This window comes from Elgaria multicarinata, chromosome 9 (assembly GCF_023053635.1).
Source record: "Elgaria multicarinata webbii isolate HBS135686 ecotype San Diego chromosome 9, rElgMul1.1.pri, whole genome shotgun sequence".
Classification (NCBI taxonomy): domain Eukaryota; kingdom Metazoa; phylum Chordata; class Lepidosauria; order Squamata; family Anguidae; genus Elgaria; species Elgaria multicarinata.
In genome coordinates this window covers 84,851,659-84,870,180 of record NC_086179.1, presented here as the reverse complement: position 1 = coordinate 84,870,180, position 18,522 = coordinate 84,851,659, and the positions used below count along the sequence as shown (strand labels likewise).

Sequence of the window (18,522 nt, the reverse complement as noted above, 5' to 3'; positions counted from 1 at the left end):
TGCTTCTTCTCTAAAGGCTGCTGCTCCTGGAGTGCTGAGCAGATGGAAACCAAAAGCAGACCAGCAGCTTTGAACCTTGGTTGGCCTGTATGTTTGGTGCTTTGGTTCATGCAAATCATGTGGTCTGAATACAGCTAGTGTATTTTTGCTTCATGCCATGGCCCCTTCTCCCTGAAAAAAATATGACTCACCCCTACAGCAGTAATCCAATTCTGCTGTTAAATAAATACCACACACACACACACACACACACACACACCACTATTCATTTGATATGGGGATCCAAAGGACCCCTTTAAAGTCCTAGCTGGAAATAAAATTAAGATTTGATTCCAAAATGACTCCAGTTTAACATTAAAAAATAGATTTTATTAGTATTGCATTCAGAAAACGTAGTCTAGTACACAAAAATTAAAAAAAATCATGTACAGAGCCGTTAATTATGTTAGAGACAGACAAACCTGTGACATGTGACTGGGGAAAAGATACAACCCAACAATTAGGCAATCTCAATGGGGTATCAGGAAGTCCTGGAGGAGAAAAGAAGAAGAGAACAAAACAGAAACCAGGAGAGGCCCAAGTGAAATACTGGGCTCATGGTAAACAATGGATGGAGTCACGTTCTCACCTCCCCCAGCCAATAACATTGCAAATTAGAAATCAGTCTTGCAAGTTTGCATATGGGTGTATTAATTCCTGTGTCAAGGAAGATAAAGAAGTCAACTTGGAGCTGGATTGACTCCCTAGGATAAAATTTACCCCTGGTATCCAATGAGAGTTCTTTGCAATGCAGGTTTTTTTTTTATATACCAAACAGAAGAAAATCTACTTCATTGTTGTTATACCATTTTATATATCCCAATCAACTGGGATTGTTTAGCTTGGAAAAGAGGAGGCTAAGGGGAGACATGATAGAGGTGTACAAAATTATGCATGATATGGAGAATGTGGACAGGGAGACATTTTTCTCCCTCTCTCAAAATACTAGAACCCAGGGTCATCCCATGAAGCTGATTGGTGGGAGATCCAGGACAAATAAAAGGAAGTACTACTTCACACAGCGCATAGTTAAATGATGGAACTCACTACCACAAGATGTAGTGATGGCCACCAATCTGGATGGCTTTAAAAGGGGGTTGGATAAATTCCTGGAGGCAAAGGCTATCAAGGGCTACTAGTCCTGATGGTTGAGTACTATCTCCAGTATTCGAGGCAATAAGCAACATGGGTGGCAGGGTGCTGTTGCACCATGTCCTGCTTGTTCATCCCTGGCCGATGGCTGGTTGGCTACTGTGCAAACAGAGTGCTGGACTAGATGGACTCTTGTCTGATCCAGCATGGCACTTCTTATATTCTTACGTTCATTTTAAGAGCAAAGATGAAATTTATCGTACCTGTACAGAATGCAAATTTATTTTCCTACACATATTTTGAGAAGGTGGTGGGGACAGAATTGACCCTAACTAACAGGAATTTATAGTTTCACTTCCCCTTTCATTTTAATAGGGGTAAACCAGAACACTCCTCCACCAATAAGCTTAGTAACTTGCATGCAATATTTTAAGAATTTGGGGTGGGTGGAGATGAAATATCACAGGACAACTCTTAACTGAAGAATACATGGAATATGAAATACTTTGGGTTGGCTAAAAAAAAAATTTCCAACAACTTTTGTGTTCTACAGCAAACTTCCTGTGTTAGGTAGTGTTTAAGCACACTAGATACAATGAACACTGCAATCCTGTTCATATTTACTCAGAAGTAATTTCCACTATGTTCAGTGTGACTTGCTCCCACATACATATGTATAGAATTGCAGTCTAAATTACTCAGAATGTATACAAATGCAGCACTGGACAAAAGTGCAGCCAAAAGCATTTATATTAGCCAATGTATCCTTTTTAAAATACCTTTTAAGCATGTGCATTATACTTTGATTGCAGTTCTGAAGTAGTTATCTTCCTCTCCCTCGTAATCAATGCAGCAGTAGTTTTCTTTTTGGATGACTATTTGGCTTTTTAAGCAGCAAGTTTTAAAATTTAGTCTGGAATTAAATGCAAAACAAGAGAGCATGCCTTTTTTTGCTGCATGTTTGAAATGCTGAAGAGCTGCTGTTATTGCATAAACTCAGTTTAAACACTAGGAAATTGCATGCAAGTTTTGGATGTGTAATTGCAAGCATATAGTTTGAAAATTTGAAGAAGGACAGAATTTCGGAGTTAATGTTCACTTCCAAGATTATCTGCATTGTCAACTTGATGATAATAATAATAATAATAATAATAATAATAATAATAATTTACATGGCACTTCAGAATGTTCAAAGCACTTTGCGTAATTCTATCCATAATTCTTATTCTTATTATTATTATTATTATTTATTTATATAGCACCATCAAAGTACATGGTGCTGTACAGAGTAAAACAATAAATAGCAAGACCCTGCCGCATAGGCTTACATTCTAATAAAATCATAATAAAACAATAAGGAGGGGAAGAGAATGCACCAAACAGGCAGTATAAAAGTCAGAGCAAAATCTTACAACAGTCATGTAGGATAGATCGATATTGGGGTAGAAGATTACACATTAGAACAAAACCCTAACAAAACTCTTGAGAATCCTAGCTTATTGTTCAGGAACAAGCATGCTGATATACAGTGCCTAGTCATTCCCACTTGGCTCCTGCTGTCCAGAGGAGCAGTTAAATGAACCAGTAACCTAATAAGGTGAAAAAGCTTAGTGTTGTGTCCAAACCCTGACCCCGTCTTGCGTCTCCTCTCACAAGCCATGTTCTGTAAGCCAGCTACAATCCTGGCTTCAAATGCTGGCTTGTTAAGAGGAGACAGAAGCCAGGAGTCCAAGTTTGGATGTAACTCTAAGCCAGCTTTGTGCAACCTGATATTTTGAACTACGATCCCCAGCATTCCTGGCCATTGCCCATGCTGACTGGGGCTGATGGGAGTATAAAAGTCCAAAATGTCTAGAGAGCATCAGGTTGGAGACGGCTGATCTAAACTTTTCTGCCCTGGTAAGTTCCTGATTCGTTTAGTTATTCTGCTAGCAGGAGGAGCCAGGAAGGAGCTATTGATCAGCACGCATGGTTGCTAGTTGTTACCAGTAAACTACAATCTGAAGAATTCTGCTTTATATTTTCTGTGAATGCAGCCACTATCTCATAAACACGTTGTTGTCAAAATGATGTTTGCTCTGTGTGTGTGTGTGTGTGTGTGTGTGTGTATGCACACACATGTGCAAACTTGAAAAGGGGATCCTTTAACCCTTACGTATGGCTGACCATTCTCCCCTTCAAATGCATTCCCCAGCCAGGCTTACTTCCCGTTTTGGAATACAAATGGATATATATATATATATATATATATATATATATATATATATATATATATCCAGAGAGGCGATGGGTTTCCAGGGGAGTGTGTGAGTGTGTGTGGAGTGAAACCCCCTTTATTTCCCTAGTAATGTCGAATTATTGTTCCTGTGTTTCTCTATAGTTTAGGGGGGGGGGAAATATCAAATTTTGTTTTAATTCAATGACCCCGTTCAGACAATACGCTAAACAATGCAACGGAATGCTTAACCATGGTTTATGGTGTTGTCTGACATGCGTTTTCCCTGACCATCTGCCCCGTTAACTACATTGTGGTTAGGCTCACTAAGGAAAACAACCACAAAAGGGTTAAAAGTGTTGTCTGCAAGCATTCTGCATGTGGTTAGCGTTAACCACAGCTGAACATGGTTAAGCTAACCAGGCCATTATTTATTTTCCCTTCATCTGACTAATAATGTTGAACCTCATTTTAACGTCTATTTTAATTCAAGTAATATGTTTGCAACACAAGGTTCATTTGCATTTTTTTAAAATGTTCTTGTTTCCAGAACTTCAGCTCTGCAAAAATCCAGCAGCTTGGGAAACTTGAAGAAAGAAGCATCTGATGTGGGTTGTGCTGTTTTTTTGTGTTAACTGTTTCTCATATTGTTCTCTCCTCCACCCCAACTACATTCCTTGAGGTTAAGTTCCCACATGCATGGTGACCATTTCATGGTTGCAATATAACAAGCAATGACCTGCATGTGAAACAGCCTCATTTGTCTGATCACAAATTATGGGGAGGGATGCACATGTGGGTGAAGGTACTCCTTCATATAGTTTAGTCAGTGTGGTGTAGTGGCTAAGGTGTTGGACTGGGAGTTGGGAGATCCGGGTTCTAGTCCCCACTTGGCCATGGAAGCTCACTGGGTGACTTTGGGCCAGTCACAGACTCTCAGCCCAACCTACCTCACAGGGTTGTTGTTGTGCGGATAACATGGAGAGGAGGAGGATTATGTAAGCTGCCTTAGGTTCCTTGGAGGAAAAAAGGCAGGATATAAATGTAATAAATAAATAAAATAAATAAATATATCAGTATCCATATGTTGAGTAAATCCTTATGGCGGGTGCTCTAATCAAGCGGTATAAAATGGCTTTCTCAAATACTTTTGTCTGCAAGCTCTAGAAAGTGCTAGTATAGATTACTCTGTATGCAAGTCTGGATATTTTACTGAATTTGTCATAGATGTCTTAGTTAAAATTATCTGGATATATTCTGAATAAAACACCCACTTACCTGAAGTGCTTCCAATTCTTCCCAAACAGGATAAAGAGTCGGGACAGAAGCAAGAGGAGGTAACTTGGGATGGGTGAATCTGTCTCTTTTGCTTTCTATAAGATTTACATTTTTTCAAGCACAGGTCTGTCCTGTTTCTGGATTTTTAAAAAACCCTCGCAAAACTTCATACACATTTTTGTCTGCATGAACGTTTGTGGGTATTTTTTGTAAAAGACTTTCCCCAATATACACATTTTTTTGCAAGCAAATTCTCCTAATGTATGCCTTTTTACATGTCAATCTATGCATTTTTTTTTAAAAAAAATGGAGAACTGCATTCCAAAATTTGAAGTAGTCCATAAAGCATAATTGCATTCCGGTTCACGTATTAATTTAAGAAGTGTGAATTTGGTGAGTCAATATTGAAATGCAAACCAAATTAATTTATTTCCCTTCTTTAGAAATAATGTGTTTCAGTGCTGTTTGTTAGTGAAGAAGTTGTGAGTGCACCTGTGTCTCAATGAAACCTATGAAACGTGGCTGTGCCATAGATTACATCCTGGCTTATTTTCCTGGTCTGTTGACCTAATAAACTAGAATTCCCCTTTTCAGATGTAATTGGGAACTCTTAGTACAAGCCAGGAGCTTCATGTTCAAGTCAGTGTGCTATGGAGAGAGGAGGGGATGCTTGGCCATCGTTTAAACCATGGTTTAGGAAGCCTTAAACAGTTGTCTGAACACAGCCATTGACCTGTTTCACACAACCATGGGGGGTGGTGGAAATAAGCCATGGGGACCCTCCCCCTGTGCATACCAGTTATGCCCCCCACCCCAGTTAGCATAATTACACTTGCCAGGCACAGGTTGTTATGACATCTGAACCCGGTAATGATGTGTGGCTGGAGTGGTTTACAAACTACCCTGAAAAGCCACCATGGCTAATTTCCCCTCTGTAATCATTTGAACCCGCCCACAGACTCTAATAGTAGCAGAGTATTGTATATTCCTGGTATATTCCTGGTCACCCATTGTGCTGATATGCTGGTTAAAAAACACATGCTAAAACTCCACATTATTTAGTGCCTTTTTCATTTTTTGGAGTTTTACTTGACGCTTTCAGAACATACATTTGGGGAGGAAATACCACCCTTATTATCAAGCCTCCTGGGAAGGCTTTTTATTTACTAGATTTTTCTAGAGCCGTACGTTCTCTGGGGTATAATTTTTATAATGGAATTTCCCGTTTAAAGCTCTTCAGAATAGTTTGAGCAGAAGATACCACTTCTTCAATTGCTTTTTGAGTTCAGTGTACGGCGTCCTCTCTTTTAATTAGTTGCGAACATGCTATTTTTATTTCCCACATATCTTTCTGAGCATGCTATACTTCAGTATAATGATCTTGCAATACAGGTGTTGAATGTTTCTTTTCCTAACCAATCAGAGCAAAGCACCCATGGAGGGCAGCAAATATGGAACCCTCCCTCCTAAATCTCCGGGTGAGGAAGATGCCTTTGGGACCCGTAAAGCCCGGTCTTCATTTGGGCGAGGCTTTTTCAAGATCAAAAGTAACAAAAGGACAGCAAGCGCACCTAACTTGGGTAGGTTCAGTAAAGGCTGGGGTCTGGTTTTTCCACTGTCCATGCTAATAGGCAATAAGGAAAGGTGTTCTCTACTGTAGAGCTTGTTGTTTTCATTAAAAAAAATATCAAGAAGAAGCAGACATTGCCTAAACAACAAAAGCTTTCATGAATAGCGGACAAAACTTTAATTGCTTTATTTACTGGGGTAAATAAAGTGGTGTATCCGTTCTATTGTTCTCCTCATGGGATTCTGAATGTTAATTTCAAACACAATATCTGGTGCATGATTCAAATAAAATCTGTTATGTGATGTGTGGCCTCATAGATCATGTTTTAGGTGCAGTCTGGTGGTACCGCACAGGCCTGAAAGTCAGCCCCATCTTTACTTTTACAAAAACTGTACACATTGAGGGTCCTAAAAGCCCGAGTTAGGAGCCTTGCTCCCTCTTCTAATTTCTTCTCTTCCACTCCAACCGTGGTTTAGTAATCAGACCATATTCTGGTAGACTCAAGTTACACAGGGTGATGAGAGGAAACAAAAGGTTCTCTGTATTTGAAATACAGGATCTTTATTTTGGTGTGTGTGTGAGAGAGTTAATCACAGTGGGTTAGCAAGGGCACAGTCTCCATGGCCCACTCTGCCCTTTCCATTACAGAGTTGGAAGTGGTTCTTCATACCCTGCTTCTACTGTAGGAAAGTGGTGCAATAGAAGGAACGGGTCTTCTGTATTGGATCAATTTTTACCCACAGCCTCAAGTTTTGTGGGGATTTTAACTGCATGAGAGGCAGGCAACAATACATATTTCTATGTTACTATCCATTTAATGAGTCTCTGAATATTGTGGTGACAGAAAGGAATGATGAAGTCAGGGCAAACTTAGCAGTGTTGTTTACAGATATAGGAAAGGACATTTCCAGCTATTTCCTTCACAACATCTCTGTGAAAAGCAAATCTTGGCTTCATGTCATGTGTGAACACAGCCAATAATATCTTTACACAATTCCATGAAAGCAAAATAACAATCTCCTAACTTGCTTGCAGAAGGAATGTTATTATAGTCTGTTGGTGCCTTCAGAATCTTGCTGCTCTGGCTATTGGGCAGTATAGAAATGTAATTAATTAATAAATAATAAAATAAATAAAGAGTTCTACAACTCAGTGTATACATAATATACTCCATTTTGTCAACTATGACATTGTTTATAATTTTTGCTTACGTACATAATTCATATTTAATTCCTCATCTATGCATAAATATAAATTAAAATAGCTATGAACGTAATTAAAATACCTGCAGGGTTCTTAAGGATGAGGTGTCACAAGTGGCTATTTACAAGCTTGGTCCTAGTTCCTTTCATGAGAATTCTGAGGATAAGATGAGATTATGATATGTAGTAACCCACAAGAAAAATACTTAAATAGTAGGAAATAGGACTTGGAAGCGGAATAGATTCTGGATCTAAGGGAGACAAAAATGGATTCTGTTGTCTCCGTCTGCAATAAAGGGTCATAATACTGGCCTGCCTTACAGGGCTGGTGTTCGTATTACTGAGATAATGAAAGCATTCTGAATGCACTCTAAAGTAATATATAAATACTAAGCAGTACAAAAGTAATTGTATGTTGTTCCTTCATGCAGATCTAAAAACATAAATGTTTGGTGTGAGCAAATGAATCATTGATCATTCTAATATGACCCATTTGTATGTTAGCTATGTGTGTTTTGCATGAACCTTTTTTGGGGTACTGTTCTCCCCTTGTCTTGCCACTGTTAAGTTTTGATATGTCTTATCTTGTTGTCCTGGATCCGTTCCTCCCCCTTGTGCTGCCTGTGGTTGTGTGCGTTATTTGGATGCCTGAAGATCGCAGTCGAAGTGCAAGTGCACCCACCTTAGGTATAGTAGACCTGCATGCGTTATATGTGCCATGTTGCCAGAACCGCTCATGCTGAGCCATGGCCATGCAGGGCACTGCGGCAAAGACCCCTGTACTAGAATGCTCATCCATCTTTTTGCATTTCATTTCACTTATTTTCATTTTCATAGATAGTACTAAAAGCCTGCTGCATTGTTTCATCATTATAACATATACTAACAAGAAATATCATAGAAACAGTTTGTGGAATTCCAGATACAAACACAAGAGACCAAGAATTGCAATATCTGTGCCTATGTGTGATATGAACACAACACAATTTGGCCTATGGCCAACCCTGGCATGAAGCCATGTGAACCAGATGCTTCAGGCATCAGACTCTTGAGAAGGTGCTATCTTTTATGCCCTCAACCTATTTCTCCATGTCTTAATTAATTTAAATAAGAGTAAGTCCCACGTTCCAATATTCAGCAATCCAGTTCCACAGTACAGCCCATTTCATTTGTTACTTTCTTCACATGGGGAGGGTTGTGGACTGAGCTCTCCATACAGTGTAATAAATGAGCAGACTCTGGGGAAATATCAGTGAAACATACTTCCAAGCAGAATATTTAGGACCGGAGTATAAGAATTAGAGGAGTGAGAGAGATAACCTTGTGCCCACCATCCTCATTTGCCACCACTTTGGGGAGAATGAGGATGGGGGGCACAAAGATCTTTGCTGCGGCTTGAAAGCTGAAGGAGAGGTCTTTACACCCCCTGTTCCTGTTCTCCACCACTTCAGGGAGAACAGGGAGGGCTGGGCACAAGCATCTTGACAACCATAGGAGAGATCCTTGCGTCCCACCCTCCCCGTTCTTGGTGCCCCACTCAGGGATGGGATGTGCATGTCCCGGGAAGTGCGTGGGGCTGCCACTATCAGCAGCTCACCACACGCTTCTCGGGATGGCTGACACATGCCTGTAGAACCCCACTGCGCAAGAGTGCCTCTGTAGGCATGTGAAATAGTCAATGGAGCCCACCATATGACACAATAAGCAACGGTTGTGCTGATAGTCAACAGTGCACACCGTTGATTATTTCCGTTGGTTATTTTGGGGAAATAACCAACCGTTGGGTGGAAAAGGCTTGCCAGACGACACAATAGTCAATGGTTGACTATGTCAGAATGTCTGAACCCAGTCACTGTTTCTTCACCTACTTTGGCTAACCTGATAGCCGTAGTATAATTCGTTTGCTACTTTTAATAACTTCATATGGTCACTCTTCCACCATTGCTTTTGAGCATTCTTTTTAAGCTTACCTTGGAGAGCGAGTTGACACATTCATTTTTAGCTAAGTATATACTTGAAAAGATGAAGTGTGCTCAAGAAGTTGGGGGAAATGGCCCTGCAGATGCCTAAATCATTCGCACATGCTTGTTAAGATTGGCTGCAGCTCTCTGTCAAGTGCCCTTCCAGTGGCAAACCTGAGTTTGCTGTTATGTAATGTGGAAAGAGGAACTTGGCTGTTTTACTTTTTTTTTTGGCTCCTTTATTTTTATGGCATTTGTATGGCACATCTCTGCTGAATCACTGCATTACTAATGTATCCGTCATTCATTTGGGGCAACAGGGAGGAGTAGAAATGTATATTTTAACTCATGTAAAAGTGTCATCTTGTTTGCCAAGTCCAGTATGGGAGAAGCAGTTATGATACTTTTATAAATTATCTGTTGAGACAAAGGCAAATATTCAGTGACTCTTCACATTAATCTGCTCCTGGGTAACTTCACTGAGGCTTAGAGCAACATAGTTATTGTCGTTGTTGTTAATATTATTTCTTTTTAAAAGCGTTTTATTGGTTTAATCTATTTTAAATTGTTTTCAGTGTCATTTTTTTTTTTTATAGAAAGGCAGGGTATAAATCAAATAAATATGTAATCTTTTAACACCACACTTTGACTTATATCAAACAAAAAATACAATACGATCACTATCAGTACAAATTTAAAACCACGTAGTTTTAAAGCAGCAGTCAAACCAATAAAAATCCAGTTTAAACCAGCAGCAGAAACTTAAACGCCTGTCTACACAAAAATGTTTTCAGTTTCTGTCTAAAAGACATCAAAGAGGGAGCCTGATGAATATCCCTTAGGAGGATTTTCCTGAGCTATAGTACCACTATGGGAAAAGTCCTGTTGCTTTTGAAGGATGGATACGTCAGGTGGTGCTTTTCGGACTGCATCAGTTTGACTGATGAGAAGCAGCTATGGGCCCACTAAGGAAATCCAAAATGGTGTCTGTGGCGTTATCCCACAATTTAGTATCTTGTATATGTCTAGATAAGTATGTCTGGTAAGTATGGAATGTTAGAACTGAGTGGGTGTGGTTTATGATGGGGGGAATCATAAGTGGGGGGAAAGGAGTATATAAGGAGAGTGTTGGGAGTTTGTGAGGTATGTATGGGAGTTTGAGGAGCGAGTGAGAGTTTATTGAAGTGTTTGGATTCTAGAGATTTAGGATTGATGTGAAGACAGTGAGGTGGTTGGTGTATGGAGAGTTTAGATTAGGCAAGATTGAAAGTATTATATTTTTATTTAAAGCTTTTAAATATCAATAAACATTATTATTTTGTTAGCTACCAAATGCTATGTGTCAACTTGGCATTATTTACCTGCCTAACATTTATTAAACACCTACACCAGATTATACCCACCGTATATTCAGAGAGATCCAATATTAAACCTGTTTCCCTCATAGCTAGGGGAAAGGTTTTATTTAACTCTCCCTCAGGTTTTCAAGTGGTGGTCCATGGCCTGAGAAGGGTTTATGTGATGGGCCTAGTGTAAGGGTCGGTGACGGCACAGAGTCACAGAAGATTCTGGGGAATGTTCTAAGGCAGGTGGGCAACTTGTGGGCCTTCAGATGTTTTGGCCTACAACTGCCAGCCTAGCCAATGGTGAGGGATGATGGGAGTTTAAGGCCAAAATGTCTGCAGGGCCATAAGTTACCCATCCCTGTACAAGGGCGTCCCCTCTTTATACATGCACCAGTCAAGTTTTGCCAGTGCCTCAAACAAACCAAAGATGAAGCCCAGAATATGTCCTACAGATCTTGTAAATGCACCTTCCAGAGTGTATCCTAATTAGATTCTTTCATGTTTGGTTGTGGAAATTTGCTTTGCATAATACAGAAATAACTGCCTAGAGCTAGGTATTCTTTTTGAATTTAGAAAACGGCAAATGTGATTAATGGAAGCCATAAAAATTGGTCAAAGCGTCTACCACATTTAGCAGTGGTGTAGATCACATTGGATGGTTGTGTTGTATTTGAACAAACGCCTGAAGAAGAATAGCAAATAACGTACCATTAATATAATCTGAAAAGTGGTTGTCTGTCCCCTGACTAGTACACTACAACTAACTACACAAAATTGGCACACTATTACCAGGAATGCAGTGATAGAATCTTTTTGTAACACCTTAAAACAGTCTTGCATATGTTAACAGTGAATGTCCAAAATATGAAGATAGTTGACAGTTGCAAGAAAAAGTTATTAACAACTGGAGTTAGCATTAATGATTGTCGACAACAACCATTAGCTCACATTCACTAATTCCAGAACATTTTATCAGATACACAAGGGATTGTCAGCATAATTGTTGATAGGCTTTGCGTTTTGGAAATTCATAATAAACTATACACTGTTTTAACCACAGATTTGCCTTAGGACTATATTTGATGCATCATATAAAGCTATAACGGAAAGGGATTGGATAAAGGCCAGCCCTAACACACATAAGCTGGTATGGGTTTATTAGTAAGTTATTTAATTGAATTATGTTTTATAAGTGCCAGGTAAATGGAACATATGGCAAAATTACCTCCATGCAGATCTAAAAACATAAATGTTTGGTGTGAGCAAATGAATCATTGATCATTCTAATATGACCCATTTGTATGTTAGCTATGTGTGTTTTGCATGAACCTTTTTTGGGGTACTGTTCTCCCCTTGTCTTGCCACTGTTAAGTTTTGATATGTCTTATCTTGTTGTCCTGGATCCGTTCCTCCCCCTTGTGCTGCCTGTGGTTGTGTGCGTTATTTGGATGCCTGAAGATCGCAGTCGAAGTGCAAGTGCACCCACCTTAGGTATAGTAGACCTGCATGCGTTATATGTGCCATGTTGCCAGAACCGCTCATGCTGAGCCATGGCCATGCAGGGCACTGCGGCAAAGACCCCTGTACTAGAATGCTCATCCATCTTTTTGCATTTCATTTCACTTATTTTCATTTTCATAGATAGTACTAAAAGCCTGCTGCATTGTTTCATCATTATAACATATACTAACAAGAAATATCATAGAAACAGTTTGTGGAATTCCAGATACAAACACAAGAGACCAAGAATTGCAATATCTGTGCCTATGTGTGATATGAACACAACACAATTTGGCCTATGGCCAACCCTGGCATGAAGCCATGTGAACCAGATGCTTCAGGCATCAGACTCTTGAGAAGGTGCTATCTTTTATGCCCTCAACCTATTTCTCCATGTCTTAATTAATTTAAATAAGAGTAAGTCCCACGTTCCAATATTCAGCAATCCAGTTCCACAGTACAGCCCATTTCATTTGTTACTTTCTTCACATGGGGAGGGTTGTGGACTGAGCTCTCCATACAGTGTAATAAATGAGCAGACTCTGGGGAAATATCAGTGAAACATACTTCCAAGCAGAATATTTAGGACCGGAGTATAAGAATTAGAGGAGTGAGAGAGATAACCTTGTGCCCACCATCCTCATTTGCCACCACTTTGGGGAGAATGAGGATGGGGGGCACAAAGATCTTTGCTGCGGCTTGAAAGCTGAAGGAGAGGTCTTTACACCCCCTGTTCCTGTTCTCCACCACAACAACCTCCAAGTCTACTTAACCTGAACAAAATGGCTTTTAGCCAAGGTTATTTCGCAAGTCAGAAAAGGACACTTAAAGTAATTTAAGAGCTACAAATTTATATTATTAATTGAGGTTTGCTTTTATTTAATAGCGGAGTCTGAAAAAGGATCTGCAGACCACCTAGATCTGGCTGGCTTGCCTCCTCGACCAAAAGGCACAGAAGGTGGGCCTCTGACTCCACCTTCTCCTGACTCTAAAAAGAAAGCCAGAGGAATCAAGAAATTATTTGGAAGGTAACCAGGATATAACTCTATTGAACATCATAATGTATTGAGTTACCTCGGGTTTGTGCCTGGCCAGATTTCCCCTTTGAGGATTGGTGTGGATTTCATGCTGGGGATGTCTTAATTGTGATTAAGAGATAGGTCATGGAATTGCCTGGTCCCAGCTGCTCCTTTCGTAGCATGAATATCCAAGTGATACAACAGCATTAGCAGCAGTGACCAGGTTTCCATTTAACTGGGATTTGCTAACTAGCTTCAGTCTCTGGATAAGTGGCAATCCTATTCACTATTAGTGATAGTTAATCTTGATACAGTTGAGTGAGAAGAATTTGTTCCAGAGAAGGGGTACAATGGGGCGCAACTTCCAGAAGTCTGGGGGCCATTTTTGACCCCACATGTAGTCCATGGGGCAGTTGAAAACAAGCCAAATTGCCAGTTTGTTGCTGAAGTTTGGAAGCAAACTGCTCCATTGGACTACAGAGCGCTACAGTGGTTTTAATAGAGCGCTACAATGGTTTTAATTCAGCTGGTTTCCAGTCCGCTAAGGATTGCGCAGTGAACCAGTGCTGTTAATGGCTGAATAGCATTAGCTTACATGACGGGCTTAATTTTGCAGTTGGTCCTAAATGTTCTTCGATACCATAGAATGCACATGTACCACTGTGTGTGTGTGTGTGAGAGAGAGAGAGAGAGAGAGAGAGAGATTGAGATTGAGATTGTGATTCTGTGGCACTTTTCTCCTCTGGTGCATACTCCTCCAGTTCTCTTTTTCTTGTGAACTAGTCATAGTATGGACCCCAGCGCTTAAAGCTATTTTTTTTAATGGTTGTGAGAGAATAATGCAGTTGGAAAGCTATAGAGAGTGTTACTCTCCAACTACTATCTCCACTATGCTACTTTTACCTGATGGTTCTTAACAAAACTGTAAATGCAAGCAATAATGCTATAGCTTTTGCTGATATCTGGTTAGCCATGGTGTGAAACAGGATGTTCCTCTAGGTGGACTATCAGTCTGATGCGGGACAGCTGCCCTTATGTTCTGATACTCCATCCATCTCTTACTCCTACTCTGTCCCCTATCCTGGCCTTTTCTCAGACTCAGAAGAAGCCAGTCTACCACGTTTAATCCAGATGACATGGCAGAGACAGAGTTCAAAAGAGGAGGAACGAGAGCAACCGCAGGACCACGACTGGGCTGGTCAAGAGATCTTGGGCAATCAAATAAGTAAGAGCTGGCATGGGAAATACTTCCCTTCTTTTTGCTTTTTCTATCATGATCATGAATGTAGTTGAAGAAACTGGATTGTACACAGTATGAAGTGGTTTACTGACAAACAACGAAGTGGGATTTTTTAAAAAAATCTAGGGTGCTATAAACAGTTTTCTTAAATGTTTCGAGGCAGAGAAGTTTCCCTGTGCTTTTTGGGTTTGTGGCAAGTATATCTTTCTTTTTCTGACATTTAAAATGCATAACCAATGTGGTGGGTTAAGGGGCTGAATCCGCCAGAATGAAAGAACCTCATGCCTGGCTCTGTGACTGAGGTGCCATATCTAGAGTGAAATTCCAGACTTTTTGCCCAAACACATTTGTAACATTTCAAGGACTGTGTATGTGTAAAAATTGAATATGCTACCCTTTCTTGTTTGCCTACCTGTAGACCAACATTAAAGCATTTTTCAAGAATATGGGTGGGATAATGCTTTTTTTTTTTAATGGATGTTTTCTGTGATTATTATGGATAAATTATGACTTCAGCTTCACTTTTTCTATGCTGAATTTCCAACTGCTGCTAAGGGTCTACATCCAAAATCACACAGATTGACTTCTGCTTGTGCAGTGGACTTCCCCTTCCTCCCCCCGCTCCAATCCCTACATGACAAACCCCCCCCCCACATGTGCTATAGATGGTCCCCACCACTAGAGACCTTGGGACTGTAGAGGTGAGGGGAAATCTGTTCCACTAGTGGAGTCCATTCCATAGGTGTGTAGACATCATTGGATACAACACAAGTACTCCATATTAAAACTTACATTGTTTGTAGGCCCATATTGGAAAAACGTAATGTCAGAAGGCACTAACTGCAGAGCTATAGTGTGACAAATCCCATTATTTTACAATACAAATATATAATTGGAATGTATGTATGTATATGTGTGACTGAGGTGAACCATGTGTCATGAGGCTTAACTATGCTGGATCTCTATGTTACCATTCATCATGGTCCATTCTCTTGCCACTTCAGAACCAACTGAGAATAGGGAGTGTGTGGCTCATGAGTAAGAACAAGAACTGGGCAACAGATGGTGTAACTTTCAGAGGCATGGCTTATTTTTTATACATGTTACCAATACAGTGTAGGATGAAATTCCATGGAAGTGGCTCCTATGCTGCAATGGCAACACATGAGAGCCAGTGTGGTGTAGTGGCTAGAGTGTCAGACTGGGAGTCGGGAGATCCAGGTTCTCGTCCCCACTTGGCCATGGAAACCCACTGGGTGACTTTGGGCCAGTCACAACCTCTCAGCCCAACCCCCACCTCACAGGGTTTATTTATTTATTTATTACATTTTTATACCGCCCAATAGCCAAAGCTCTATTATTGTGAGGATAAAGTGGAGAGGAGGAGGATTATGTATGCCGCCTTGGGTTCCTTGCAGGAAAAAAGGCGGGATATACATGTAATAATTAATAATAATAATAATAATAATAATAATAATAATAATAATATTTATTTATTTATTTATTACATTTCAATAATAATAATAATAATAATTTTAAAAAATGAGTTGGGTCCCAGTTACATTCTCTAAATTCTCTAAAGTGTCAATTTTGAAATACTGATTTCTTCCCCAATTATAGTGATTTGGATATGCCATTTGCTAAATGGACGAAGGAACAAGTTTGCAACTGGCTTCAGGAGCAGGGCTTGGGTTCTTACATAAGTAATGGCAAACACTGGATACTTTCTGGTCAGACTCTCTTACAAGCATCTCAGACGGATTTGGAGAAGGTAAGTATTGGATTGACATACCTGCCCCAGGTATTGGAGATGCAAGTTGAGTGACAGTGAAGATGAAAGGCTGTTTGAGCCACAGTCCACTTTGGACATCTCCATACAAAGTGCCTTGAAATGAATGATGTTTGGGTTAGAAAGCATGGTGTATGCAGCTCTCTCTCTCTCTGTGTCATTGTCATTAGCCTGTGCTGTTTCTTGGCTTCCGTTTGTTGGAGACATTCTAGGGGCTCATCTACACCAAGCAGGATATTCCACTATGAAAGTGGTATATAAACGGCAGGAGCCACACGGCTGCTTTATAGTGGTATTGAAGTGCACTGACAACTGTTGGGGCCCAGGACACATCTTCACCAAGCAGGATATAACACTATGAAAGTGGTATATGGTCTTTGTCAATGGGCCCTAACAGTTGTCAGTGCACTTCCATACCGCTATAAAGCAGTAGTGTGGCTCCTGCCTTTTAAATACCACTTTTATACCGCTTTCAGAGTGCAATATCCTGCTTGGTGTAGATGAGCCCTAGGTCAGTCTTCCCTTAACCTGCACCCTCTCAATGTTTTGTACTACAACTTCCAGTCTTCTTGACCATTGGCCATGATGGGAGTTGAAGTCCAAAATATCAGGAGGGCACCTGGTTGGGGAAGGCTATTCTAGGTTGTTTTGTGTTGTTTGGTTTTAGTAAATGCTTTTACCTTTAAAATATTAGTATCTTCAAAAGAACTGACATAAGACCATACTGCTGTGAAATGTGAATGAGAAGTATAAGAAGTGATAACTATACATGACTGGTAAGGATCAGGGGTAGGAAGCAGGTGGCTGCCCTAAGATCTTGCCAGAGGAAGGTTATACAAGCAGGCAGGATAACGTGTCCAGGCAGCCAGAAATACAATGGGAGGAGCTTTAGTGTCAGAGGAAGATGTGCCTAGAAGCTGGACCTGGTTGTAAGTGTATTTGGCTGAGGTGGGGGTTTAGGGAATTTGGCCTGAGGTAAAAATCTGTAAAGAGGGTTGTAGAACCAACAGTGTCTCTTGAGTCCTTAAGAATTGTCACTACGCATTCTTTTGAAAACTGCCCAAATAAATATTACTAATCCCTTATGTACAAAATATCCCTTTAATAAATTACTTAGTTAATAGTTCATCTTGTCTTTAATGTTGGTATCCATCTCACACCTAAGCCTCTTATGCCAAGCTACTAGGAGGTTTTAAAGTATTGTAACATAATTGGTGGCTGTGTAAAAGGGTCGGCTTGTAGAACTTTGAGTTATAGTGGCAGAGAGTTCATTAGGACCTGAAATATAAGCATTTGCTATAAATAAGAAAGCCCAGTGAAGAAATGGTTTCCTCATAGGTGGTGGCAATGCTTGGGAAAGGGAATCCTCCATCCGTACATTTTGTGAAAAGCAATAAAAGGGATCAATTATTAGCATGTTATGTCACAAAAGTGCAAAAGAAGAGATTGATTCCACAAATAATAGTTTGTGACACACACACAAATAAATTAACATAAAGGAAGATCTTATAAACAAATGTGTATGTTTTTTGCATGCTTATATAAATTAGGCAATCCTTCTAGTGCTCATGTAGCACATTTTTTCAAAAGATTATAGTTTACCATCCATGTTTTTAGCAGACAAAATGATATTAAATGCTCCAATAACAAAAGAAGAAATGTAAGATACAGTCAGAAATTTAAAACCTAATAAATACCAAGACTTCGAGCAGAATTTTATAAGCATTGTAGAAGTTTTAATTCAATTTTATATTTTCTTGTTTATTGAATATTTTCATACTAAAAACGCTTGAAATTAGTGGTATTTGGGTTAACAATGATTTAAGTCTCCTTAACTTCAGTGGATCTAGTCAAGGCATCACTAAGTTTGGATGCAACCCACGGAATAAGACAACAGTGGACTTAATTAATAAACTTGAAAAAGACCCTAATTCACTAAACGCGTATGGGCCAATTTTGCTTTTAAATCAAAATGATAAAAATCTCCTGGGAGAAAGTCCCATTGAAGATGCTGAGGCTTACATCTGAGTGGATGCGTATAATATTGCACTTTAAGTAGACAGTACTAGGAGAGCCTTGTCTATTATTCACTAGTGAAAAGTATCCAAAACAGAATCAATTGTGGCTTTCTTAAATGTATTAAAAGCTTTTGATCATGTTGAATGGCAATATTTATTTTTTACTTTAAAAATGTTATATGGGTGTACATCTCCTTTAATATTTTTTACTTCACGAAAATTCAATATTGGTTGGACATTTCCTTCAATGCAT

The 18,522-nt window shown here is 39.7% G+C and overlaps 1 protein-coding gene across 4 annotated transcripts in view; it reads left to right on the top strand.

Moving 5' to 3' along the window:
- PPFIBP1 (PPFIA binding protein 1) overlaps nucleotides 1–18,522 on the top strand; it is a 133,344-nt gene that overhangs the window by 102,201 nt on the left and 12,621 nt on the right. For all 4 annotated transcript variants that reach the window (XM_063134247.1, XM_063134244.1, XM_063134245.1 and 1 more), the window contains 6 exons: nucleotides 3,897–3,954; nucleotides 4,654–4,683; nucleotides 6,048–6,204; nucleotides 13,090–13,231; nucleotides 14,319–14,447; nucleotides 16,083–16,233. In XM_063134247.1, coding sequence (XP_062990317.1) covers nucleotides 3,897–3,954; nucleotides 4,654–4,683; nucleotides 6,048–6,204; nucleotides 13,090–13,231; nucleotides 14,319–14,447; nucleotides 16,083–16,233 — 667 coding nt within the window. The remainder of the gene's footprint in view (nucleotides 1–3,896; nucleotides 3,955–4,653; nucleotides 4,684–6,047; nucleotides 6,205–13,089; nucleotides 13,232–14,318; nucleotides 14,448–16,082; nucleotides 16,234–18,522) is intronic.